The sequence below is a fragment of the Hesperophylax consimilis genome, chromosome 16 (assembly GCF_061612785.1).
Source record: "Hesperophylax consimilis isolate HC1 chromosome 16, BYU_Hcon_1.0, whole genome shotgun sequence".
NCBI lineage: Eukaryota > Metazoa > Arthropoda > Insecta > Trichoptera > Limnephilidae > Hesperophylax > Hesperophylax consimilis.
Window position 1 is genome coordinate 9,196,819 of NC_142851.1, and position 27,626 is coordinate 9,224,444.

General features: G+C 34.8%; 1 protein-coding gene across 1 annotated transcript; it reads left to right on the forward strand.

The window, feature by feature from the left end:
• The first annotated feature begins 5,818 nt into the window (after nt 1–5,818).
• LOC149416677 (endothelin-converting enzyme 1-like) lies at nt 5,819–26,071 on the forward strand. The gene is made up of 16 exons (XM_089640868.1): nt 5,819–6,091; nt 7,098–7,283; nt 7,420–7,544; nt 7,719–7,825; nt 8,752–8,853; nt 9,538–9,746; nt 11,755–11,841; nt 13,752–13,883; nt 14,066–14,161; nt 14,713–14,837; nt 16,077–16,266; nt 17,153–17,329; nt 18,490–18,643; nt 19,903–20,165; nt 21,259–21,494; nt 24,849–26,071. Exons 1-16 carry the CDS (start codon nt 5,999–6,001, stop codon nt 24,946–24,948), a joined length of 2,382 nt encoding a protein of 793 aa, XP_089496994.1. The 5' UTR covers nt 5,819–5,998; the 3' UTR covers nt 24,949–26,071.
• Nucleotides 26,072–27,626: the final 1,555 nt, after the last annotated feature.

The window sequence follows — 27,626 nt, forward strand, 5'->3', positions numbered from 1 at the left end:
CAATGTACTTAAATGTTTTGTTCAATTCGGTGCCAAACCTCAATGATTTTGAAAATACTCTGTGTGAATTCTTCTCTCTACTTTTAATATATAGATCTGATGAATTTTTAGAGTTTTGTTTACTAACAATTTATTTATATTTATAAACAATTATATTGATATTATTATGATGGAAAGTTTTTGTGATAAAAATATAATTTTTTTATGAAATATGATTTCTACAGACATTAAATCTTCCCTTTGAATTATGTATTATTCAATATTTGCAATAATAAGATTATGCAATAGTGGGTTTTGTATGTACTATAATTTAGTAATTCTGTTATCACTTTACTGTGAAAAACTTTTTTTTGCGCATGTGATTTATATTATGTATTTGTACTGTAAAATTTAATGGAAATTAATATTTTTGTATATAATAAAATTAATATAAATGTATTTGTCGATTGATTGTTTTATTTTACACCGCAAAAACCACCTACGTAGAACCAAACAACAGAAATACAATGCTAGACGTTTGGGATATTTAGCCAAGCAAAGTTCACATTTAAACCCTCAAGACTCTGGCATATTCTGTCCGAAGGTCGGAGTATTTCCGCTTCGCAATAAAATCCAAATAAATGGAATAATTCTGAATGTATTCGAAAACTAAAAAATGTTTTTGAAAGGTGATGAAATAATGAAATGTTTCACCTTACGTTTTTTCTACTAAACACTTAACTAAGATTATACATAATGAAAAAAAACGCATATTTTACTAAACAGATATAACATTACTGCCACCCAGAGATGTGCTTTATTTCAAATAAATCCATTTCAAATGGAAATGCAAAATGCAAAATGGGTATTTTCCATTTTGCATTTTAAATGCTTTTCTCAATGCATTTTCCATTTTAAATGCTTTTTGCAACATTCTTCCTACTTTCTCCACTAATCAGCCCCAAATATCAGTCGGTCCTCAACCTCGCTATGAGAGATAATTTACATTTGTCAAGTTGCTCCCTGGTAGGAGCCCTGGCAATTTATTTATTTATCGTTTCTTTACATTGTATCTTTTTTTAAAGTTAGAATTTTTAACCTCACTAGGACAAGCCTGTGTTAAGGTTAATAATTTTACTAAATATTAAAAAAATAGTACAAAGATTATAAGAGATTTAAAATAGTACAAATATTAAAAAAAATAATTCAAATATTAAGATAAGATTGAGTGATACCATTACAAAAAATACTGATTCAAATACTGAACATGGCCATGACGCTGTAGTATTAAATGTTAGATAGCAGTTTTTATGTTTTTACGTTGGCAACATTAGTCCCGTGCAAATTTTTTGTGGTTTCATAATCTGTAGTCGTGGTGTTTTTGGATTTACCATCATGTAATATGTTCTACATTGATGTCAAATATGATTTAAGATTTTCACGGCCAAAAGTATATTTGTTATTTGTTTTTGGGGTATTATGCCGTGTTGCGCTAACTCCTTCTTTAGCCAACGTTTCGGACAGCATTGCAGTGTCCATCATCAGGGCAGATGTGTTATTTGAGGTTGTGTTAAAATGTGAGCTTATGTATGAGGTTGTGATACCGTGTTGCCAGCTCCAACCCTCTGAGCTTACATTAACGTATCATTTTTTTAATTTTTTTAAATTTTTTTTATTTAAAGTGGTTTTCTTCGTTTAGCTCTGGTGTATCCGTCAATTACCAGATACCAAGAACTATTAAGCTTAGCTCCATCGTCTCTATTAATGTTTACGGGATTTTTATGAATTTCAATGGCTTCCGTAATCAGCCGTGCTCTATAAGTTTTCGGTCTCCCCAGGATTTCAGGAACAAATCCAAAGTAATGCCCGGTGTCAATCAAATGCTCGGCAATTGCCGATTTGTCAGGGTGGCCGAGTTTACAAGCTCTGAAGTGTTCTGAAATCCTTTTGGAGATAGTCCGCTCTGTCTGGCCTACATAGACCTTGTCACATCCGGAACAGCTGAGTTTATACACTTCATCTGTTTCCAGAGGAAACTTAGTCTTTGCAGACCTCAGTAAGTCCTTTATCTTTGTTGTTGTTCCAAAGACAGTCTTGATATTTTCCTTTTTCAATAGCCTGGCAATTTTGTCTGTCACATTGTGCATATAAGGCAGGAAGGCACAGCCTTTCGACTCTTGTTCAATTCTGTCTTCGTTTGGTGCAGATTTGGCTCTTATGATTTGCCTTGTCTGACTTGCTGGGTAGCCGTTACGCTCCAGTGCATCGGTCAGCTTCGTAAGTTCCGCTCCGATTTTATGTTCTTCACATATTCTGGCCCGAGCGACCAGAAAATGTGAAGAACATAAAATCGGAGCGGAACTTACGAAGCTGACTGATGCACTGGAGCGTAACGGCTAAAAATTCTATAATTATTTTAATTGTTTGACCTGAGAAACCATTTTGCATTTTCAATGCATTTTGAAAATAGGTATTTTGCATTTTGCATTTGAAATGCTTTTCTAAAAACCATTTTGCATTTTGCATTTTCAAATGGAAAAGTTTTGACCCATTTCCATTTTGCATTTCAAATGGTTTTGGGTACCCATTTTGCACATCTCTGCTGCCATTTCACTTTTTGGTCGTTTGATATAAAAATGATTAATTAAAAATTCGCAAAATTTCGTCGAATAGCGGTCGGAAGTTTTGGTTTCATAGAAGTATACATTTTAATTATTCTGTGGTCAACTTCTGGATTTGAATATGAAGCGTGGTGTTTTCACTTTCCAACACCGTTTAGTTCAAATTTCTCACTATGACAGTAAGGGAGACATAACGATTTCTATGAGACCATATGAGCTGTTCCAAAAAGCGAACAAATTGAATTTATGTCGCTGTTTGTTCGCAAAACTTAGCTTGAGGGGTTAAATATATGTACATGATATGTATTGGTACTGTTAAATGGAAATCAATATTTTTGTGCACATGGTGTCCGGGGATAAAGTACGCTAATTTCGGGAGGTGATTCTACATGAAGGTAAAGGTGAAATGTGAAGTTTTAGGTGAAAAAGTTGAATTTTTTGTATAAAAATAAATATTCTATAGAAAAAAATTGTATGGGAATTTATAAAAAAGTTATTTTTACCATTTTTTACTTCTATCATCATGCAGAATCACCTCCCGAAGAAAGCGCACTTTACCCTGGACACCTGTATAATAAAATTGGTTTCATGATAACTCCTCAAAATGACAATTCAAAACGCCTTTAAAAGATGATATAAAGTTGTGAAAAGTGATGAAACAAAAACTAGGTTAGATAGTTACATATGTATGTAACACTTTTTGTTTTGAATTGTCATTTTGATGAGTTACCAGGTCACCAATAAAATTAATATAAAATTGATTGTTTTATTATTACAAGCTAGGCCAAGTATTTCTAAGTTCATATTATTTAAAACCAATAAGATTATACCAATATATAAGCACATAAGTAACCCAGTGACTCCAATTTTCCTACTAAATAAGGCCGTCCTTCATAGAAATTTGGAGCTTTGCCAGAATTGTTTTTGTTTGCCCCGACCTAATAAAGCAACTGGCCAATTATTGATTGAATATTTGAGCTCCAGTAAAAAAACCAATGTTATTTAAGTACCTACTGGCATTGATACTGTGCGTGCCATATATACACGGGCATATACTTTACATATGGGCCGTGGTCGAGAGGTTAATAATAATAATAAATTATTGCAGATTGTTTATAGGGATAGTGTAATGCAATAAATTCTACATCTATAAAAATAAAAATAAAAATGTAAATGTTCAAAATCTTAAATCTCCGAAAGTACTTTACCGATTGATTTGAAATTTTGACACAAAGTTGCATTCAAATATTTATTTATTTATTTATTTAATATCAACGGTATAAATATACCATAAACAATGATAACATGTCACAGTTAAAATCGTAGAAATATTTTTAAAAAAGAATTACAAATATATGTGGCATTTGATTGTGAAATGACATTAGAGAGTAAGTAGGTAAGTAAGTAAACAAGAGATACAAGTACATAAGTTTGAATAGTGCAAATAAGGTAGAATTAGATTAAATTAATATTGATTGAAAAGATTTGATAGCATAGCCCTCTTGTACCTACCTTGCGTGCAGTTAAATAGATCTGCCACATCTGCGTATCTATTACTAACTTAATGCAACCTAGGTACAAGCGAGTGTTTGGAATACTGCGTGTGTTTTTATATCACTATATTATATAGTTGTCACACAATAATGTTGGCAAGTTTAAACAGGCGTTTTTTGGAAAACAGCGCCATTTGTTGGACGTAAAAGCCTATTGTTTCTCTATCTGCACAGACAGTCTAAGCCACAGAAACGCGTGGAGAGGTACAGCTAGTTACGAAATATATATTTTTTTTAAATCAGACAATTAACAATACATACAATAATAACAAAAATGAAAACTCAAAAGTTCAAGGAAATTTTATTTATTTTTAAATGTTTTATTTCACAAAATTTAAAATACAGGGTGTCCGGAAACTCGTAGTACAAGCGGGAAACTGGTGAATCTACATCACATTTGGAGTCGATTTTGTAGTATATTTTTTTTTTATTTGAGCTTTCGTTATCGAGTAAATCGAGTTTGAAGTTGATTTTTTTTTTTTTTTTTTAATCAAATTCTTATAAATTATTACTGAAGATCAAAGTACCCAACTAATTAAAACTATTTGAAAGTAAAACAAATGAAGAAACTCGGATTTGAAGCATTATTTTGAAATCACCCTTCATTTAACCCGGTGTAATCATAAAATATTTCTGCTCTGCAGGGTTAAAACATCTGTTATTCAACCCTAAACACCAGAAAAAACTTTGACCCTAAAATAGCCGAAAAATTTTTTTTTTTGGTTTTTTTTTTTTTTTTTTGAAAATGCTCAAATCAAAAAACTTTATGTTTTTTTGGGTTCCCCATGTGGTGTAGATTCTCCAGTTTCCCGCTTGTACTACGAGTTTCCGGACACCGTGTATAAAGCATATTTGCGGCATGTTACAAAGTGATGGATAATCTCAGTATCACCCTGGGAAAGACAACTAAACATTGCTGGAAATGGTTTTAGCCATGTTTGGTGACCAGATTTGAATAGCCCGGTTATTTTATTCCCTCTTTCCTCTGCCTAATCCCTTCAGTCTCACAAAATATCACAATTATCAGTTATTGTTAGTCATAAAAAAAATAATTGTGAAAAACCATGTGCATTTCCATAATATTCTGGCGTCACAATTTAAAAAAATATTATTAATTAATCTGGCAATATTATTTTTGATTATTATAGGTAGGAGTAAAAAACTCAAATAAAATAAATCAATGTAAGCAGTAAGTAGGTACTGGTAAAAATCAGAATAGGTAATGTACAAAAAATCAGTAATTTTCTTTGAAATAAAATTTACTCGCATACATTCTTTCGAAATATTGATTCATCAATATCATAAATAAACCATTTACACATAAATAAACCAATCACATTTACATCATTATTCACAACTCCACGATCATAATGCATATAAATGGATAAATATAATAAAGCAATAATAGTAGGTACTGGATACAATAACCAATCGAAATCACTAAATGCCGCCACCTATATAGTTGACCATTTATTTAAAAAATATATACTTTTCCTATATCTATAATACTACTGTGGACTATTTATCAAGTTATAAAGTATTCAGATAATGATTCAAATAAATAAATTATTCACACCAACGCGTCATCCCACGGCCGCCACTGGTAAACGAATCGATTTTGTATAATTTGACAGTTCATTTAGCGCCACCTAGCGAGGGGTTGGAAACGTGCGTGAAAATAAAAATAGGTTGCAATTAATTACCTATTATGAGCGCGTGCGGTTTTTGATGAAGACATGTCAGGGAAATTTAGTGGCGCGGAACTAACCTAGTATTTTCCTACTATGTAGTATGCTGTAACGTTATTTAATCAAACGGTTGGAGCTGGCGACTCTATTCTTCACGATGGACGACTTCTCCAGATCTGTTCATCCCTACCCACCTGATGTGACCAGCGAAGTTCACGATGTCCATGTCGCTGACCACAACGGGAGGCAGGCAAGTGCTAATACTATAATAAAATACATGTTTTATTGTTGTTTAAAATAAATAATAATTAAAACAAACAATTCGCGTTGGAGTACGGTGTTGCGGCGTTTACGATTTTTCTGATAAGAATCTATTTTCACGAATAATTGGCTTACGAACGTCACAGAATCTAAATGTGTGAACTTATTGCCTATTATCCGGTAGAGTGTGTAACCTATTGATTGTTAAAAAAACATAACCTATTCTACTGTTTTTTCTAAAGATCAAATAGTAAATGTTTTGTATAAAAGTGGAGCCCCATACATTTTTCTCATTAATAATACTATTCCTAAAACCATATTTCGCTAATATATTGTTTTGAAAAGCTGTAATAGTAATTTGTATTTTGTAGCTTCTGGGGATTGTTTTGGTTACATAGTGATGGAGGGATCTTCGTTTTTATTTTATTATTATATTTTGCAAAAATAGTACACAAATCAATACATTGCAAAAGCGAAAAGAAAATACCAAAAAATATAGTTATCACTTACATGTAGGACAAAAAATATTTAGGTTACTTTGTGCTTAAATTTGTTGAAGGACATCTGAAAAATATCCACATTTACTGCGAGGCAGTTTATTAAGATATTTTTAATCTTTAGTTAACTGAGATCCTATCTCAAGAGTGCTACGCACTAAGCTAAAGTAAAGCAGCTTTATAACTGCAAGGTTGGTGAACACCTTTGGCTTGTGTATGACAAAACAAAACATATTTATGGCTGATTTGCAGATCTTTTCAATGTGAGCATGAAATGTTTAAGCTTCATACACAATATATCTTATATGTGTCTATACTTTTACAGGCCTAAATCATCACCTTTTCAATTCTAAGATCCTCATCCCCGCAAACATACCCGCCCTCTCCTCCCAATGGCGAAAGCATTATCTCCTACATTTATATTAGTGTGCAATAGGATAATGATGGTAAATATGTATGTTCATGAGTAAGAGTTATAAATTAATATTTATGTTGAAGATATCTGGAGGAAGTTGGGTCTGCTGCATGCCGTGTTACTGGCTGAGAACTAATAGCAGCCTACACAAGGCCTCTCTGACCGTGGTCACTCTGCTTGTTACATCTTTACTCGTCGCTTCGCCTGTACTCTTCCTGATTTCAAATGTTCCCGCAAATGAACAACCCTACAAGGATTGCTCTAACATTGTAAGCAAACAATTACTAACCCTTTAATATTAATTTTTGATATATTCGGCTCTTCCATATCTATTTAGCTAGCTGCTTTGGAAAAAATGTTAATTTCTTTGATGTAATGTATATATTAATAAACTAATTTTTATAGGATGATGTGGATTGCTTTGTTGACAAGACTTGGGATGTACCACTGCCTCTGTGTGATACTCTCGACTGCGTAGATATAGCCCGAAGAATTCGCCTTTCTTTATCGTGGAATAGAGACCCTTGCAAGTAAGTTTATACACAAAATGTACTCTTTACAAATTTTTTTTTGGACTGTTATTAATTTGTCAATTACATATTCAATGTTTTGAGTTTTACCGCTGATATGGGATATAGCAATCCTTGCCTATACATGATCATCCCTATCTCTGGTTTAAAATAAAGTGTTGTTGTTTGTTTCAGAGATTTCTTTAGTTTTGCTTGTGGAAGTTGGGGAGAGCATCCCAAGCATCTGGAAGATGATCTCAGCTTCTCCGCCGTGCAGCACAATATCAACAAGTTGGTGCACCGTGAGTTCTATTTATGTTCATAAGTATAAGTAGATTTTTTTAAATATATCTATTTGAATTTCACTTCTGTTTTCGGTAATGAAATAGTGCAAATCTTGAAAGCGGAAATTAGCCCACTTCCCTACATGCAATTGAGCTGAAACTCGGCTGATAGACTTGTTGTCGGTGACAATGAATTCTATCAAATTTTGATTGCAATCCTGTACACACACGCGGAAATATATGCATTTCTCTGAAATCAGATGTCATTACAGCAGTTAATATACAAACAACCCTCGTTCAACCCTCGGTCAAACCAATTATTATTTTTTTTTTTCATGTTATAAAATTCATTTTAAAATTGATGTATGTATTATACATATCAAAAAAATGTTTTTTAGGGGTTGATTTGATATCTGTTATAATATGTTTGAATTAGAAGTATTTTGGCAGGAAAAGCCCTAATGAATGTGTGTTATTTACAAAGAGAAATGTAATGAGGAGTAAAGCTGTATATACATGATGGCCATCGTGGTCGAGGGTAAGGCTCTTTACTAGCAATCCGGATTTCGTGGAGTCAAATCCTGGCATGCGCAAGTAAATTTAATTGATTGATTTGTGTTATTTCACAATTTAATCATATAAAATAATATGAGGATGAAAGATATTCTCAGTATCGCCCTGGTGCAAGACCACCATTCAGAATTGAAACGTTGCTTGAAATGGCTTTAGCCGATTTTGGTGATCAGATCTGAATAGCCAGGTACTTCTCCACCCTCTTCTTCCCCATATCCTTCCCCTCCCAAGTACCTTCAGGGATGCCACAGTATCACTGGCTCCAGGTTGGAAGTAGTTGACTCTGACGCGGATATTGCCTGAAATTTTACATATTACCCAGCTGAACTCTACATCTCTGAAAATTATATATTTTTTTTATTTTGTTTTAGATCTAATCAAAACAAAAACAACTAATGGAAGATTTAAAAAGGTTGGAGACTTCTATTTAAGCTGCCTTTCTGCCTTATCGAAACCTGCCGACATGTCTCAAAGTAATTATTCTTCTAAATTAAAATCATGGATAAATACATCGAGAGATTTGTATACAATACATTAAGATTTGCTTGCCGAAACGCGCTACCAAAGTCTCCACTCGAGGAGGAGTGGGGCCCTTGCAGTAACGGTGTACAAAATTCTTAATAATTATCTATTAAGATAGCCCATACCTTCTGGAATGCTATAAGTTGTTCGTACCGAACAACTACAGCCAGGGACGGCACCATGATCTGCTATGTATCCCACGTGGCAGAACGGATGTACTGGCTTGGCATAGCATGACACGAGGTATGGCGCTGTTATACAACGCCTCCAAGACTATCGATATTTTTAATAGTAGCCTTGAAGAATTCAAGAGGCATGTCAATGCCAAAAATCACTATTTATAACTTGTTATTTCTATTCTTTTTTTATATGTAGTTAATGTTACATGTGTATTGTAAATGGACACACAGTCTGTGATACACAAAAGAAAAAAAACAAAACAAATTATAAAATACTCTATTGTATAGTGATATATTTTGAGGTCTTATACTGTGTTGTGCTACTTCCTTCTTTAGCCGACGTTTCAGTCAGTATTACAGTGCCCATCATCAGGGCAGATGGACACTGTAATGCTGTTCTAAAATACTTTTGGCCGTGAAAATCTCAAATCATATCATACTCTGTTGGTTTTTTAGTGTATAGAGTTTTGGACCAGCTTGGAGGATATTTACCACCGGGTTCAATAGGACCGAGCGATTTGACTTCACTGTTTGTAAATATTCTAAAAGTGAGTGGAGCACCTCTCTTTGATGTCTATGTGACGCAAGACCTGTTACGAAAACCTTACGCAGCTATTTTTATTGATCTTCCAAAGGATATAAAATTTATTGCTGATACTCAAGAGGTAAATAAAATTTATCTAATTATATGTGATTTATTGTAATGTTAAGGTTCTTAGGGGCTATTTCACCATCCTCTTGATAGCTTATCTACAGGATAATGAGTATTTTCGATTTACTTATTTATAAAGTCTTAGTTTACTATTCGGTATTCAAACCTATAACTAGTGGCTGTGTATCAGATAAGTTAGCCGAGTTTTCTACCTAATGTGAGTATTTATTGGTTTTTATCAGGAGATTTTTAAATGTGGATGAGTGTTTCAGGCTAATAATTATTGCTTATAAAATAATTGTTACCATTTGTGCTATGCATAAAAAATCTTGTCTTAAACATTAGTTTACCAAAAAAATAATAATTTATTTGTTATTTATTAATATACGTTATCTTAGCCACTTAAGCGTTAGTAACCCAAATTTAGGTAGATGATTTTTATTAATTAAAATCTCTTAATAGTATAAAACAAAGTTGCTATCCCGTCTGTCTGTTTGTGCGCTTAGTTCTTCCAGAAATATGCTGTTATATTATTAATTTAAAAAATGGATTTAACAAACTACCTGATTATTCTTTTAGTTTTAATATTCGTCCAGATTTGTATGGTAATAGCGGGTTCCAGTGCCATCTAGCATCCAAATGAGAAGCTATTGTACGTACCTACCGCGGGTCACTTTCAATTTTGTCCCCAAACTATCTCCTTTCTTTCTCTTTGCTATACAGACCAAGGAGGTAAACACTATCATGTCTGACTTATGCTTAGTATCATACAAAAGTATCATATAAAAGTGGTTTTCGGTCATGACCGCGGTGGGATAGAGATATCCATGACCTATGATTATTAAAGTATTAGAGGGAGATGTCAAAAAATGTCAGTCGAAAGTTTTTTGTGTGATAAACAATAGATTACCATCTTGAATATTATTTCGCGAAATTGTGTTTTTTTTTTAATGGAAAAAGGTTTTTAATAACACATAAAAATATTGGATAAATGTTGAAATGTAGCAGAGGCGGTTCCTTGGTACGTGCATTTGTGCATTGCACTGCTTGTCTTCAATCTCCACATAACAAATTACAACGACATCTGTGCCCCAGTGATCGATGTAAGAAATTCGTAATTCCCGTCAGGTCATTATTTGAGCTATCTTCTAGTAAAAAAATCCCGCGCAAGAGCCAGCGGTCGTGCATACCCCGATATGCACAGAACCAACTTTTACCATACTACTAAAACAGCATCGGGCGGTATCGAGACAGCCCGAAGTAGCCGAAACGGTGACATGAGCGAGACAGATTACACTCTTAACGTCAAATTACGTGTTAGAGCAGTGCAGATACATAACCCATTCCGTGCATTATCGAAGTGCTTTGACGGCGAGTGAATTTTGCATCACTTTGATCATGTGTAATCCAATGCGTTTGGAATGGATTCGCTTAGAAATACTAATGTTCAATGTTAACGCAACAACATTAACACATTGGAACTCGTTCGCGGTGAAATCAAACGGTTTCGCTATATTTTCAACGATGAATTGAGTGTCCTTTATTTTCGAGATAATTTTGTATTATTTAATCAGTTAATTTACAATTATAACTTAGAAGATAGAATGAATTGCAGTAGGTGTTCCCATTCATTAATTTGCTCCACCTAAATTACAGACTAGGTACATTTTAAAAGTGAAATGCACTGCTGGTAATTACAGTCACGGGCCGCGTCTGAAATGTAGGTGGATTTATTGGCTTTAAAGTGCAATAAGCAGTTAATATTTGGAAGTGTGACATTAATTAAATCGAATGGCCAAATCGAAAACCGAACACCCGGAAATCTCCATAGCTCGAATGGCTATGGACAAGCTATCAAGAGGATCCCCTTAACATCCCTGTTTTTTTCTTCTGTAATAATATTATTTATGATGAGACTATACTTACTATGTGAGAATTTAATATCTTCAGATACCTACACATTTCTTGTCATCAACAATAAAAATATGTGCAAATAACATTTGATTTAATTTGCTTTTCAGAATTTTTTTCCTGAAATGGGGAGTAGTTATCATTCCTTTGAAAACATAAAAGCCAGCAAACCAAGCAGTAATTACAAATACATAAAAGTAAGAAAACAGTTAACTAACTTACTAACTAACTAACAATCATGCCGTTACTCGCAGGGGTAGGCAGAGCGCACGGACCGCCAAACAACTCGGTTTTGGCACACACTCCTTGCCTCATTCACATTCATACATCGTCTCATGCATACTCTTCTATTATTCTGATTCTTAACATGGGCCGATGCTAGTATCTGATTCACTTGATCATACCATGTCTTCCTAAGGGCGTCTCCGACTTCTGCTACCATTTGCATTTTCTTCATATATTCTACTTACACTACTTTCTTCGCTCATTCGCTCTACATGCCCAAACCATCTAAGCGTCCCTTTCTAAATCTTAATCATTACTCTTACATCAGCCTTACATTCTTTGCGGATCTTTACATACGCCTCAGGGATCTCATTTCTACAGCTGTGTTTCCTCCCTCCTACAACATGGGACTCTTCAAGACCCATGTTCACTCCTTCCTCTCCACAAAAATACCCACCACACAGCATCCCCAAAGATGACATAGGCCCTGAGGGAAATAATTTTCTTCAGGGCCTCCTGTGTGAAGTTAATATTAAAAAAAAAAAATTCAGTCTACTTTCATCCTTTCTTTGCCAGTTCCATGCCTCACTTCCATACATCAGGGTAGGTACCAGCACTCAATTGTGGACTGCTAGCTACGCTTCTTTGGACAATTTTTTGTTAGCGCCAACTGCGTTTAGTCCACCATTAATGGAGTTACCTGCATTTACCCTTTTTTCAATATTTCTGTCAGCCTTCCCATCTCTCATAAACATACTTCCTAAATACACAAACTCATCTACCTGCTCCAAGTATTCCTCATTCACAACTATATTTCACACTGTTTTCGTCTCTCTTTTTTAAACACCATGACTTTAGACTTACTTACATTCATCATTAACTCATTCTTCATACATACTTCGTTCATCCTAAACACGAGAGACTGTAGATCTTCCATACTGTTAGCAATCAGCACCGCATCATCAGCATACAATAATACAAAGGCAACATACTTTCAGATTACTCAAATTCGCGCCCAATCCCACCTCTTTCAATTCTTGCGTACAATTATCCATGGATAGATTGAATAACCACGGTGACATTACGCAGCCTTGTTTAACACCTTTTGTGATATCAAACCACCCCGTAAAACTACCATTCACCCTAACATATGCAAAGCCTCCCTAATAAAGTGAGATTCAAATTTACTCCATACTTGGACAACACCTTCCATAGCTTTTTCCTGTCGAAAAATAATGTTTTTTTTAGGGGAATTTGATTAGGAACTTGGTATCTACCGGCTCAAAATAAATATTGCAACCCCTGTAAAAATGTTCTTCTTGCATTCTGTTTTCCGTGGTGAAAACTAAAAACATTTTGTTGCTAGAGACCCGACTTAAAGCGTTCAAGTTCGAAATTCAAAAAAGTGTTGTTTCCAGAGCAATGATATACATAATAAAAAATGTTAATGTCGGTCTGTCTGTATGAACTCTACAACACGGATTTGCTTTGAATTAATGTTCTAAATTGGAACTGACTGAAAAAAATTTAGACAAGCTATAAATAAAAAATATTTCGACAGAAAATTATTTTAATTCTCTTTTTCAAAATTTGAATTGTAATTTCTGTTATTTTTCTAGTACAAAATAAATAGGCACGTACTGCCTGTAGTGCATTCAAGTTGCAATGCATTCTAAAATACATTAGTCGCAAAATGCAACAGAATCTAATAGACACCAATTTATTAGATTCCGTTGCATGATGTGATGGAAGTATTTATTTTAGCTCAAGTCTATCCATTTTTAATATTTTGTGTCTGTACATCTGAAGATAATGAAACACAATATTTGGACCTGCGTATTTTTAATGATAAACACTTTCCTATCTGTATTGTCCTTTTCAGGATAAAGATCTGGAAAACAAATTATATAGACTGGAAAGTATAGTCTCTGGGATGTTACCAAAAGGAATGCTCCCCACTTTGAAGGGCAGCGAGATTCAGCAAATTCTTTTATTTGCCACCGCCATTGAACAGGTATATTTACATCAAAGATGTTTTTAAATATGTTTTATATTGGTAATTGATGAGCACCAAGAGCAAGTCTAATGTAATATGTACAAATAATAATGTATAATGTACAAATAATAATGTATAATGTACAAATAATAATGTATAATGTACAAAATATTGAAAACTTTGTTTTGCTTTTTTTCCAGTTACAACCTAGAAAGAAAGATGTACAAAAAAAAGTGTATGACACATCCTACACTGAGATCTACACAGTGGAACGACTTCAAGAAAACTTTCCATTTGTATGTATTACTCAAATCAATTCAATACTCGATGAGAAATATGTATTTATGTATTACTCACATCAGTTAAATACTCAATGAGAAATATGTATGTATTAATCAAATATATTCAATACTCAATGAGAAATATGTATGTATGTATTACTCACATTAATTCAATACTCAATGAGAAATATGTATGTATTTATTACTCACATCAATTCAATACTCATTGAAATATATGTATGTATGTATTACTCACATCAGTTCAATACGCAATGAGAAATATGTATGTATGTATTACTCACATCAGTTCAATACTCAATGAGAAATATGTATGTATGTATGTATTAATCAAATATATTCAATACTCAATGAGAAATATGTATGTATGTATTACTCACATTAATTCAATACTCAATGAGAAATATGTATGTATTTATTACTCACATCAATTCAATACTCATTGAAAAATATGTATTTATGTATTACTCACATCAATTCAATATTTAATGAGAAATATGTATGTCATAATATACATTTGATTGATATCTAATACTTTTTTATTGCAGGTTACATGGAAGATTTTGTTGGATGAAATAATGCCAGAATTAAATGTATCTGAATATTATATCTATTTAACAAGTAAAACATACTTGACTGCTGTTTCTGAATTGGTTACTCGGTTTCAAAACAGGTGGGCAATACCAATCATAGGATTTTATTTGAGCACAGTTATGTAATAGTTAAAAACAGCATTGTTGAAATTATGATTAGTGTTTCATCTTTTATAATCGTACCTTTGTGCAAATGCCGGCATTTCTTGCTGATGAATTCATTTGTGTCAGGTAATGCGCAAACTATGGATATGTTGTGCTGTTGCGTCTCTCGAAAGCGCTGCAATAGTGTGGAAGCTCAAACTAGAGCTGGGCCAATCTATCGTTTTACTCGTAGTAGACACGGGTCGCCCATGACCCACTGGGTCGCGAAAACGCACTCTTTGAGCGGGTTTTACGGGCGATACAGGATTACAATTACGGGTGACATACACAACCCGAAACCCGATTACCCATCACCCGGCTACTTTAACTTTTGTTTGAAGTAAATAGGTTTGTAGTAGGTAGGTCCTGTAGCTGTTAGACCATGCCATAGATGTGAAATTATGTAGATTGGGCGTCTCAAGTGACTCAAGTTTCATACTTGCAACACAGAAATAGAGATTGTTTATCTGAAACGAATTGTCACTGCGGTTTCAGTTTCCAGTTCCATGCACATGGATTATTATGACTATGATTATTTTTGATACAGGGATATAGGAGTACAAGAGGGTGTATAACATAAATAATGTTTGCATGATTTTTATTTTACAATTTCATCATTTTTATTCTTAGGTTACATGTTATTTTATAAAGTTAAGAGATCATCTTAATCATATAAAAAAAAACTTAAATACAATGTACATACATAATACGGAGAAGGTTAAAAGAAATTAATAATTCAAAGATTACACAGGAAAGAAAATGGCAGAAGATGATATAAGCAAAAAAGAGAAGACTTCTACAAAATACATTTTCTATGGTCTCTCGCCCTGTCACACTGGCTCTCACGACCACGCTCCTACACTGGTCTCACGCCCCGTGTGCTGACAATCTGCTCGCTCATTCATACATCTATCTATCATGCATATATCTATGGTCGCAGTTGCGAGATCCGGGTGCCGATGAAAAAATAACCCGCTCGCTCTTTGGCGGCTCGTGAGCAGGTTTCAATGAGTGGGTCATTCACGATCGACCCATGACTAGCTTAAACAGTAACTTATGTTTGTGCGTTATTACAATGTACTTGTATTTTCTTGTTTATTATCAAGATGTTGCATATTATTAAGTAAGTAATATCGGTTCAAATTGAGAAATATATTATTTTCTTTATATTTCAGAGTAATTCACAATGCGTTACTGGCAATGTACGCAAGAGATTTTCTGTATACAATTGCAAATCTTACCACAGTGGCTGGTAATCACCAACCGTTCTGCAACACATTTACTATGAGCAGCTTGTCCCGTCCTGTTTCTGCTCTCTATCTTACGCATTACTCGGAAGGTTTTCTGGATGAAGTTCAAAAAGCGGTCAGCAATACATAAATATTTTTTATTTATTTAAAAAGTAATATGCACAAGATTGATGGAAGGCTGTAAATAGAGTTCTTGCTTGTGAAATGTAGAGTGGATTATCCAAACTGATTGTTCTCTGATAGTGGGTAGACCGTAGTACGTAAACAAGCTCTCAATGATTTATCAGGTATAATAAAGGATCATTGATAAATCACTTCGTTGGGTGATTCAATATTCCACTTTCAGGCAATGAATATTATGTTATTATGAATACATACTAGGTTTAACTGAAGACCTCTTTCATCTTTGGGGATAGAGTGTGGAGGGTTTTTTAAGGAGAGGAAGGATATTGTTCAACTCATTATGAATGGTTCCATGACAATTCAGGACAGTGGCAATTCAACACACTTTTAAAAAGTGATTTAAAGTCATTTAAAGTGATTAAAAAGGCAATAAACCTAACCTATCAAAACCTATTTATCACTTTTCATGACTATATCACTTTTGAGTGTTTTGAATTGCCATTGTCCCGATTTGACCGGTTACCGTATGAATGGTGAACACGCATTGGACAAGTGTCGAAGATATGTGATGATTCTAGTTGCACCCTTCATTGAAATACCAGCAATATGCGATCATGGTTTATCAATGTGTACCTATTCTAATTTCTGTTAACTTCACAAATGTTAAGGTCGTGATGACATAAGACCAAATTCAAAAATGAGAGCATCTTCTAATAGGGTGATGACTTTTGCGCCACCTGGTATTTCCTAACATAGTAATATGTCTGTTAAGGTAAGTGAATTTATCAGACGGGCTGCCCATTTTAATAGTTTGTACCTTCAGTTTGCGTTTATGCATTATATGTATATGTAATGTTTAGGGAACTGTTTGATTTTAGGCAGAAAATGTGTTCCAAGAGTTGAAGCATTCCCTGTTTAACCTGGTGGAGCGAGCCGTCTGGCTGGATGACAGCACCCGCTGGAGCCTCATGGACAAGCTCACCAACATGAGGGCACTTTTCATAGCCTGGCCGCCTTTGCGGAATGCTACCTTTGTGGACGAATTGATGAATTCTGTAATTATTATCATATTATTAATGAACAGTACAAAAATAAATCCTTAATTTTTTGAGTCTTGAATACCCTGTTAAACGCTGATTTGGATCATTTACGTGACGCTTTTTTGTGAAAAATCTCCCCATGGAACTTAACCATTAACACACTTCGACCGGGAAAGGTAATTCTACCCGTTCAGTCGATTGATGCTTTAATGGCGGGAAGGGTAGTTCTACCTTTTGCGCCGGCCTCATTTCAATGGCAGAAAAGACGGTTTCAATGTTTTTACATGAATATTATATAACAATCTCTTTGTAAAGGTCTCAACTGTATGTACATAATTATCGAATCGTAATGTAAGTCCTTTTTTAAATTTATTTTTGTGTCTTTCGTTTATATCGGTATTTCAACAAAAGGATAGTAAATTATTTGTTAGTGAAATAATTAATAATTCCTGGAATGAGGGTTTTTATGACCGTGAAATCTGATTCGAATCTCTTTCTCCGTTCCGCACCCACTCAACTCCTGCATGTATGAGCAAATACTGATAGGTGGACCGTAATAAACATATTACAAGGTTAATTGAGTTGCAATTCAAATAATATTCGATTTTCGTTTAATACTTTCATAGCTTGGGTATGCTGATTTACTATGTAGAAATTTTTATTAAAATATTAAATTTTTTTTTGAAGATATAGTGATTTTGACATAAATTTTGACTCGGCATAGCGCCAGCACAAAAAATACCTGGCCGAAATGTCTTAATATATTTAAAAAAGTTTAAATGTACATTAATATATGCATACCGATGCAAAATAACAAATACATATGTTGAAATTCATAATATGTATGAAATAATAGAACAGGGCAATTTGTAATTTTAAATGAGCAATTTGCCACCGCGGTTGGGCTCAGATCGGAATATAGTCAGTGTGGAGACCTGAGAAGAAGTTGGAGGAAGATACTAAATACGTTGCTTGCCATGAGCAAGAAAATTAAAAAAAAAATAAAAAATTCAGAAAATATTAGGGCTCTAGGGTTAATATATAAACCTGGTCTATCATCATTATTCAATGGGAATGGAATTTGCATATCAAGACAGTAGGCAATTTACTACTCAAATAATCAACAAAATATTATTGCATACATACGTAATAATAAATATGTTTTTTCTTTATAGTTGAATGTCACCAACAACTTTTTTGATAACATGCTAAATCAGTTTCGAGTTTTGAGAATACTGCAAGTGGCGACATCTAATAATGGAACACAGATCAGCTGGCCTGCCCCCTTTGTTGTGAATTCATTCTACTATCCGGACATTAATGAAATGAGTAAGTTTTTTTAATCTATTTAAACCCAAGCGAGAAATTGGTGAATCTACATGATAAAGAATAGAAAACCCAAAAAAAAAAATACTCGATTTTCTGGAAAACGAAAACTAAAAAAAAAGAAAAATTATATATCTAAATCTACTCTAAATTTGATGTAGATTTACCAGTTTCACGCTTGTATAACGAGTTTCCGGATATTGTGTATACAGGGTGTCCGGGGACAAAGTGCAGTAACTTCGAGAGGTGATTCTACATGATGGTAGGAGCAAAAAAGATGAATAACTTTTTCCAAAATTCCAACTGTTTTTTTTCCATACAAAAAGACATACCTACTAAAAATCCTTAGTGGAGGTACACACTTACCCGATAAATTCACTGTGTGCTTGTCGAGCGCGAGACTGGTGACGTTGTTTATTATTTGCCGGTGAAGTTTCCGTCGTTGAGAGGTATGTTGTCATAAATGTGGATTAAAAATCCTTATCTTTTTCACGGCATGAAAAGATCATTGAAGTAATCAACTTTCAGAAGAATTAATGAATGAATCTCTTGTTACGTAACGGGCGGCCTTCAGGCCCTCTAACCCATTATCGAGTTATGTGACCCACATGTATAGTGAGTACATGTAAGGTATTTTTTAATATATCTTTAAAGTAAACAAATCTCAGCTGTTCTGTTACCAGCTGTAAAGCGCGGGAAAGGGGGGTAGCGGGTGTTAGTTCTAGGATCGGCCATTCGATTTCAAATGATCCAAAAGCAATAATAATGCAGTACGCACACCCCAGCGCAATTTTTCGTTTGTAGCTGAAAAGTACATCTAAAAGTTATTTTATCTTTTTTACTTCTATCATCATGTAGAATCACCTCCCGAAGTTACTACACTTTCACCCCGGACACCCTGTATAAAGCCCCGATAAAATGGCCACCGTCTAAACACAGCTTATGTTTAGTTTGACGATTTTTTCGACTATGATCAAAATAAGTAGTTGGGGTAGCTGTAGGTAGGCAGATTTGAATTAAAATGAAGTGCGGGAAGTTCGAAACAATTATATTAATTTCACATACCTACAGCTGATTTTACCTTGCTACCCAAATTTGGATAGCTGGCGCTCAAGTGGCCAAATTGTAAATGTAGTGAAAATGACGCCACAGAGTAATTTATCATTAATTGATTATGAAATTTTATTTTCAGGTGAATGCTTTTTACTATTACAGATACATTTATAATCATTTGAGTTTATGTAAATTAATTTGTTTTCCAGTTGTTCCTCTGGCACTCCTCACCACACCGCACTTCACGGACAAGGTGCCCCAGTACGTGGTGTACGGCACCATCGGCCTGATCATGAGCCACGAGATGATGCACGCGCTAGACTTCAACACGCTGGGGCACACCGTGTCACCGCTGTGGGCGCAGTCCCGAGCCCTGAAGGTGCTCGAGACCAAGCTGGGCTGCCTGGCGCGCAGCTACCAGACCTCATCACAGAAGGTGCTCAACTTCATGGGGAAACGGGTGCAGGTTGAGGTAGGTACCTAATGAAATATGTTGAATTTAATAATTTTCATTTGCTTAGCTTTCACTCGAGAAGACAGTCAAGTTGAGGGCACAAAAAACTCGCTATAGTACAAATACAGGGTGTATCGGCAAGTACCCGACAAACTTTAACCAGCTATTCCTCAGCACATTTGGAGTAAAAAATGTAATGGGCGCTTTGCTGTCCGGTAACATTTTTTTTCCATTAAAAACAAAAAATAAATAAAAAATCCACACTCCGTCACTGTCATTTGAATTGTTTTTCGTGTTCAACAGCTGTTATTAGCAAGTGTGTCAAAAAGTGGCCTCGCTCTTTCGTACACACTAAATAATAATAGTTAAAAATGAGACGAATGGTGCCGTGCCATTTCGTTGTGATTGTAAAAGCGCGCCAACGTAGGTACGTACGTACATTATTCAACGAAACTCGAACAAAATATTGCCAGACGGGTTTTCAAACTTTGACAAAGGATAAAACATTGGTGACATGTGGTGAAAATATGAATAGTAAATTTTTTATTAAAAAAAAATGTTACCGGACAGCAAAGTGCCCATAACATTTTTTACTCCAAATGTGCTAAGGAAAAGCTGGTTAAAGTTTGTCGGGTACGTGCCGATACACCCTGTATATTATTATGATTATTTTTTTAAAAATGTGATTTCTGCTAAGAATCCCTATTGCTCAGAGCTAGCAGTATAATAAAATCCCAGAATGGGCAATGTTGTAAGGCTGAGGAGAGTGAGGAGGGGGAGATAAAGGTTAGGAAGAAGCTAGCTATTCAGACCTGGCCATCAAAAATGGCTAAAGCCATTTCAATCAATGCTTCAATTCTGACCGGTGGTCTTTCACCACAATGATACTGAGAGTATCTACGATTTTGAATTCATAAAATCTAGACCTAATCAGATACTTCTGAACCTTCTTCTTCTTTATCCTCTTCTCCTCCTAACCTTTACAACGTGGCCTTTTCAATACAATCGATACATTCGTTCACATATGCGACATCGGTCATGTTAAGTCCGCCTCACGATACTTCCAAATCTGAGACTAAAAAATATAAATTTTCTCCTTATTTGGTTCAAGTTTGATGGCAACAGCACGCTGGATGAGAACGCGGCAGACCTGGGCGCTGTGCGCATTGCTTGGGAGACTTGGTGGCGCGTGGCGGGTAAGGCGGGCGGTGAGTCTCTGTCGCGCCTGCCACTTCCGCCCTCGCGCCTCTTCTTCCTCTTCTCGGCGCAGCTCTACTGCAGCAAGCTCTCGGCTCAGCAGTACATTGTCAACGTGGAGGATGATTCTCACATGACAGCGCCTGAAAGGTTAAAAAAAAATAAAGAATTGTGTATAATAATACACGGTTTCCGGAATCTTTTAGTGACCGAAAAACTGGTGAATCTACATAACATTTGGAGTTGATTTTGTGTTGTAACTTTTTTGATTTGAGCTTTCGTTTTCGTGTAAATCGAGTTCACAGTTGTGAATTTTTTATATCTAATTTGGAAAAAAAGTCAATTGCTTAGGGTTTAATCTCAGCTGTATATTATATTATACTGGCTGACCCGGCAAACGTTGTTCTGCCATATAAATTATTTATAGTGAATATTTCGGTTGTTAAATAAAAAATAACGAATGTATTTTAAGTGTTTGGGGATGGGATCTATGGCAGAAAGATGGATGGAGCACTGAAGACGATGACTGCCGATAAAAACAAAAAAACACCAACCATTCATTTTCTCAATGCAATGTGTTTCATTGAAGTAACGGACATATTCATTGTTCGATCTTTTAAAAGTTAAATGAAAAGTGAAAAAAATCAACATATTTTAATAAGTAGGAAAATGAAATAAAGAAAAACAATATTAATTTCGAAGAGCAATTGAGTGGACAACATTTTATGTCAGTCCGTCTTTAAGCTAACACAAATAAGCTCGATGGTTTGCCCACGCGAGAACATGCCAATTATAATTGTCCATGTGAAAAACATGGTGTGCCAAAATTTAAGCAAAAAAAAAAAAAGAAATTGATTTTCAGTTTTCAGTTCATTTTGTTCAGCTCGTGCCTCTTGAGATTGAGATTTACTCAATTGCGAGATGCTCACACTCACATTCTCGGTATCTTGTTGGATTTGTATGTCTGATCTTTTTGCTCTACTATTTCGCAGGTTTGTTGTTTTATTCGTTCGACGGCCCAAATACGCCCCTTCCGTCTTGCTGGCATTGTTCACTGTAATACATGCACACAAATAGATAAATTGAAATAAATCGTACAAAATTATGCACACACTGTGTTGTGATACGTGACAAATGCCAAATGAAATGTCAAACTGTCGCGACGCTTCTCGTGAATGACTTGCGCATGTGTGGATGAATGTTCGATGAGGCGAACGCAGCGCCATCTGTTATTCAACAACGTAAATAATTTCGTTCTCTCTGAAATATGAACGACGGTTAAATTTTATCATACATAAATCAAGATTAAAAAATGGTAAGGTGAGGGTAGGAGGGTGAAAATTTAAGTTTATAGATATTTTTTGATACCAAATAATAAAAAAATATTTTTTGTCAAAAAAACAGAAAAAAATTTCTGGATAGGGACACCCTATTCACCTAACGGTATGAAATATGCTTTATAACCTATTCTCATACTGAACAATTATACATAAAAAAAGATCATAAAAATCGGATGAGCCGTTTCGGAGGAGTGCAACCACAAACACCGTGACACGAGATTTTTATATATATAGATTGTCTTTCAAAATGTCTGTTAAGATTTGTTTGGGCTTGATGAAGTCTTCAATAACAGACGCATGTTTTTTTTGATTTTACTGCACAAAACTGCATTTCACTTTATTTAATGTTACAAAGAGTTAAATTATTCCCGACCCGGACAAAACACTTTTACTATTGGTCTGGTGACCATAATGACTGTTTGTTACTATTTTATAGGAGAGAAGAAGTGAAAAATCCAGTCGGCGAGGCTTTTTATAATCTAACCAAGTAACACACATTGACAACCTAATTGTAAACAATTGATAAAGCAAAACATCTCTTTTATCTGTTAGCCCTAGTTTTACCTCTGACCGCTAGGTACTAGGCAGGAGCCTGTAAAGAAACTGGTGGTGAACTTTGCTAATGGTTTGTACATTTTTAATAATGTCAAAGCTGAAAAAAATTTACTTTCAGCACACAACAGGTATTAGTTAATTAACCTGGCGTTCTGAAGGCTAATAGTAATGTTAAAGCTGCTGTGCTACTATAAAACTTATCAAAAGGGGAACTAATAAAAGGATGAAGCGGTTGAAAAAGGAAGGAACATTGTTTTGTCGTTGCAGTTGCATAGTTTGGACGTGTGTAGGTATAAGTTTGATATATGGAAGTGGAGCTGGTTGGGTGCTAAATTGATACATGGAATTGTGGCCTACAGGTATATTAAATTGTTACCGTGTATTTGAGCCACGTGGCTCTTAGGCCCCAAAGTGGTATATAGAGCTAAAGGCTTGATTAAGAATGAAATGGGCGCCATCTGGTCTCTTCACAGTGAATACCGGATCTTCAGATCAGTGGGGCATAGAGTTACTTCTTCAGGGGCATTGGCACAGCTTTTGTTTTGGTTTAAATGATTAGTCGTGAGAATGAAAAGAAAAAGGTTTTGATAAGGTTGAAAGCATATTAAACAGTAACAAACAAAAATCAAACATCATACCTGTGGACCATTTAAAACAACCTGAACTATACTGAACTGACGGAGATGGCGATGCGCTAGGTTCCTTGGGTTCTTGGTTCCTGGAAGGAACCTGAGATACGTAGACCGACCGGGCCCCCGGAATCCTTCATCGGATGATTACAAGGGAGCCGTAAATGTGTTAGGCCTCCCATTTTAAAAATTGCTACACAATATTTAAACTATTTACTACGGAGTATATGATAGAATAGGTTTTAGAGTATATAAGATAATAGGTTTTAGAGTGCTATTTTACCTCATTCCTTTAACCGGAACCCGGTCTCTTTGATAAAGTTCGCCAGGGTTGTCATTGGATATGAGGTTCCCTGAAGGCCCCTCGAGGAATAGGGCCTCATCTATCCTCTCCACTTCTCCTTGGTTCCCTGAAGGCCTCAAAACGGAATAGTCCACTCTCCCTTGGTTCACGTGAGGGAAGAAGGCGTCATCTCTCCTCTCCATTCCTCCTTGGTTCCTTGGAGGCCCCACAGCGGAAGAGTCCACTTCTCCTTGGTTCCCTGAAGGCCCCACGAGGGAAGAGGGCGTCATTTCTCCTCTCCACTTCTCTTTGGTTCCCTGAAGGTCCCACAATGGAAGAGGGCCTTATCTCTCCTCTCCACCCCTCCTTCGTTCACTGAAGACCCTATAACGGAAGAGTCCACTCCCCCTTGCTTCCCTGAAGGCCCCGCGAGGGAAGAGGACTGTTCCCTTTCGATTAGGATTTGAGTGTGCGGAAGTGGAAATATGCACTTGTGTTGCCAACAAACAAAACGAGAGTCAAGGCAGTGAAATGTGTTATTTTCTGGTCAGCTAATTTCGTAATTCATTATTAAGTTTAACCGGGGCTAATTGATATTCATTATTAATTTTTATATTTTTGTTACAAATATAATTATTTTCATAACAGGTTACGGTTATGGTTATTCGTACTAATATAATTTGTTTGTTTTTTTCAGGGTTAATGGTATGCTACGAAACACTGCAGCATTTGCCGAGGCATTCCAATGTCCAGTAGGTTCGTCCATGAATCCCAATAGAAAGTGCACAATTTGGTAAAACAATGTGATCAAAAATCCCTCAACACTATTCATAATGAAACAAATTATTATTAATAAAAATATGCCATTTTTGTAAATATAATCTTTAATCAGTTTTTATTCAGCTGTATCTGATTTCATTGAGATGATGTTGTTTTGCTGTTGCAATAGAATCTAATTTAGTACATTTTAATGTGAGAAAGCTGAAGGAAAGTTCAGAAAACAATTAGAAATGTCTACATATTTGAAAAACTTGATGTGTCGCACATCACATTAATAAACACACATTTATGTAGATGTGTTTTTAGTGTGGTATTGAATTCATTATTTATATGTTTTTTGTCATCATTTCCTGTATTTACGTTTGAGAAAATATAGTATCGAGGAAACAACGGATTGGTTGTGTTTAATAATGACTTGTGCCTTGATTTTTTCAGCAAGAAGGTCCAAATAATACAATCTATTCCTTAAAAAAAAGAAAATGGTGTTACCGTTACATTTGAATTATAATATAATGATAAATATAAATTCTAAATTTCCCTTTTAAAAATATATTAATATGTATTTCCATGACAAAATATTTCGTCGTTGATTTTGCATTTTACCATGCTTTTAAAGGAATGATACAACATGACAATATTTGTATTGAAATATTGGAAAATAAAGGAATTTAGAAGGGTACAAGTTAAGTGTTCGTCCCATTAAGTAGATTTAAGCAATTGCAAGAAGTGCCATCTCCGTACTGCGCTTTTTAAATATTATGATTGTGATCAGCATTGTGATAAAACTCTTTGAAGATGGTTTAAATATTGGTAGCACTTAATTATCATTGTCAATTTGGCCGCCTTTTGATTCACCGGGCGCTATTGAGATGAAAGTAATGTGTGTATTTGATCGAACAATGTGTTGTTTGAGAAATTGCCAATTTTGTGCGTCAGTCGAAAGACGTGAGTTTAAATTCAGGAAGATTTCTGGTAATTAAAAAGTAACAGGGTACATGTATTATTTTTTTTGTTGTTAATCTTCTTCAAAAATTTACCCCTTTTTTTGTAATTTGTAATTTATTTGTATTTTGCTATCCTCAGGCCTCCTTCATAAAAGTAGTCTTTTAGCGCAATTTAATTTTTAACACGTTGATTTTCAATGGAATTTTGCAGCTGCTGTGTGCATAATATCGTCTAATACCCACTCCACGTCCCTTTCGCATCCATAATACATACATCCTTTTCTTTTGGGACTTCTGACATGGTCTGCTTTGAATTTTGTTTTTTGTGGCGTCCTTAACTCTTTATGCATAGGTACTATAAAGTATCGCTCACAAATGTAGTATTTTAGAGTGAAGCAATTTTTGCCTCTGATTTTGTAGAGTTGTTTGAATCTGGGTCGTATACCATTGATTTTGCCTTGACATTTACTAAGAACTTGGAGGGTAAAGTTATAGCAACAACAATTGTGAAATTTGATCATCTTGGCACTATGATTGTACATATTCTCTCAGCGTTGTCTATACTCAATGTGGAAGTGTTAAACTGACAACTCTTAGTACGTGTGCAGCATAAAAGTAGCTAGGTCTTGGTTTGAATTTCCAAACATCAACTCCCGAGCCTCCAATATCTCGGCGCGAACGTTTTACTCCTTTGTGAGTAATGCTTTATGGTTGAAAAGAGTATTTTTATAGTATAGATATAAAGATAAGTATTATCGTTATTGAACGATTTTACATAAAAATATTATTATGTAGCACCGTTTAGTAATAAAACAGCCCAAGTGCAGCACTTTACAAATTTCTTATGCCTCCAACTCTTGAAACATCACTGAGCTTCTTGATTAAATAATTCATTATCTTGATTAATATTGTTGATTTATTTAAGGATATAAACAGATACTAATAATCTTCAAAATTGGATGATGTACTATGCTGTGTTTGGTATTGTTCACATATATAAACAAAGGATTTAGTTGAGACACTGATAAAACACCTTGTGCTTTGGGATATGTCAATTTATACAATGTATTAGAGCTTTGGTGGTTCAAATAGTCAGTAAATAATATTGTACATTGTTTATTGTTGATGTTAAATTTTCTATGTGTATCGTTTGCCTTTCGCACTGCTTTAAAACACGCAGAGCGCTTAGATAATAATAGAGAGTAAATAAAAAGTTGATTAGTGTTAAAGGCAATAGAATTAGTACCCCAAGTAGGTTGATTCTACTCCCCGATGATCTCTAATGCCCAGTTTTTCATAAGCTTCTGGAAACCTAGCTAATGAAAAGTATTGTCCTTAAGTTTGGCTTACCCTTTTGTGATCATTTTTTGTCCTGATCTTTATTAATCTCACATTTTTACTCTCACGTTTACTCTACTCGCACGATATACCTTCTCCTGTGGCACTTTTTTTAAGTCAGCTAAAACATTTATTAATCCTTAAATATCAAAAATTGCCAATATTATTCATCAAATTACCAGCAAAATTACTTGTGTCTGACATTTCAAGTGCTCCGTTTTTTTTTCAATAGTTTATTATTTTTACCTTCACTAAAAAGAGGGCTAAGGATATAATATTATGTCACAAATATAATACATACATATTATGACAAAGGTATTTAAGAATTTTGTTTTCCCCGTTATTCCCGTATTTCTCAATGTTTAACATTACTGGTATTCGTTGGGCATCACCGAGTCGAGTAGTTGTATGTT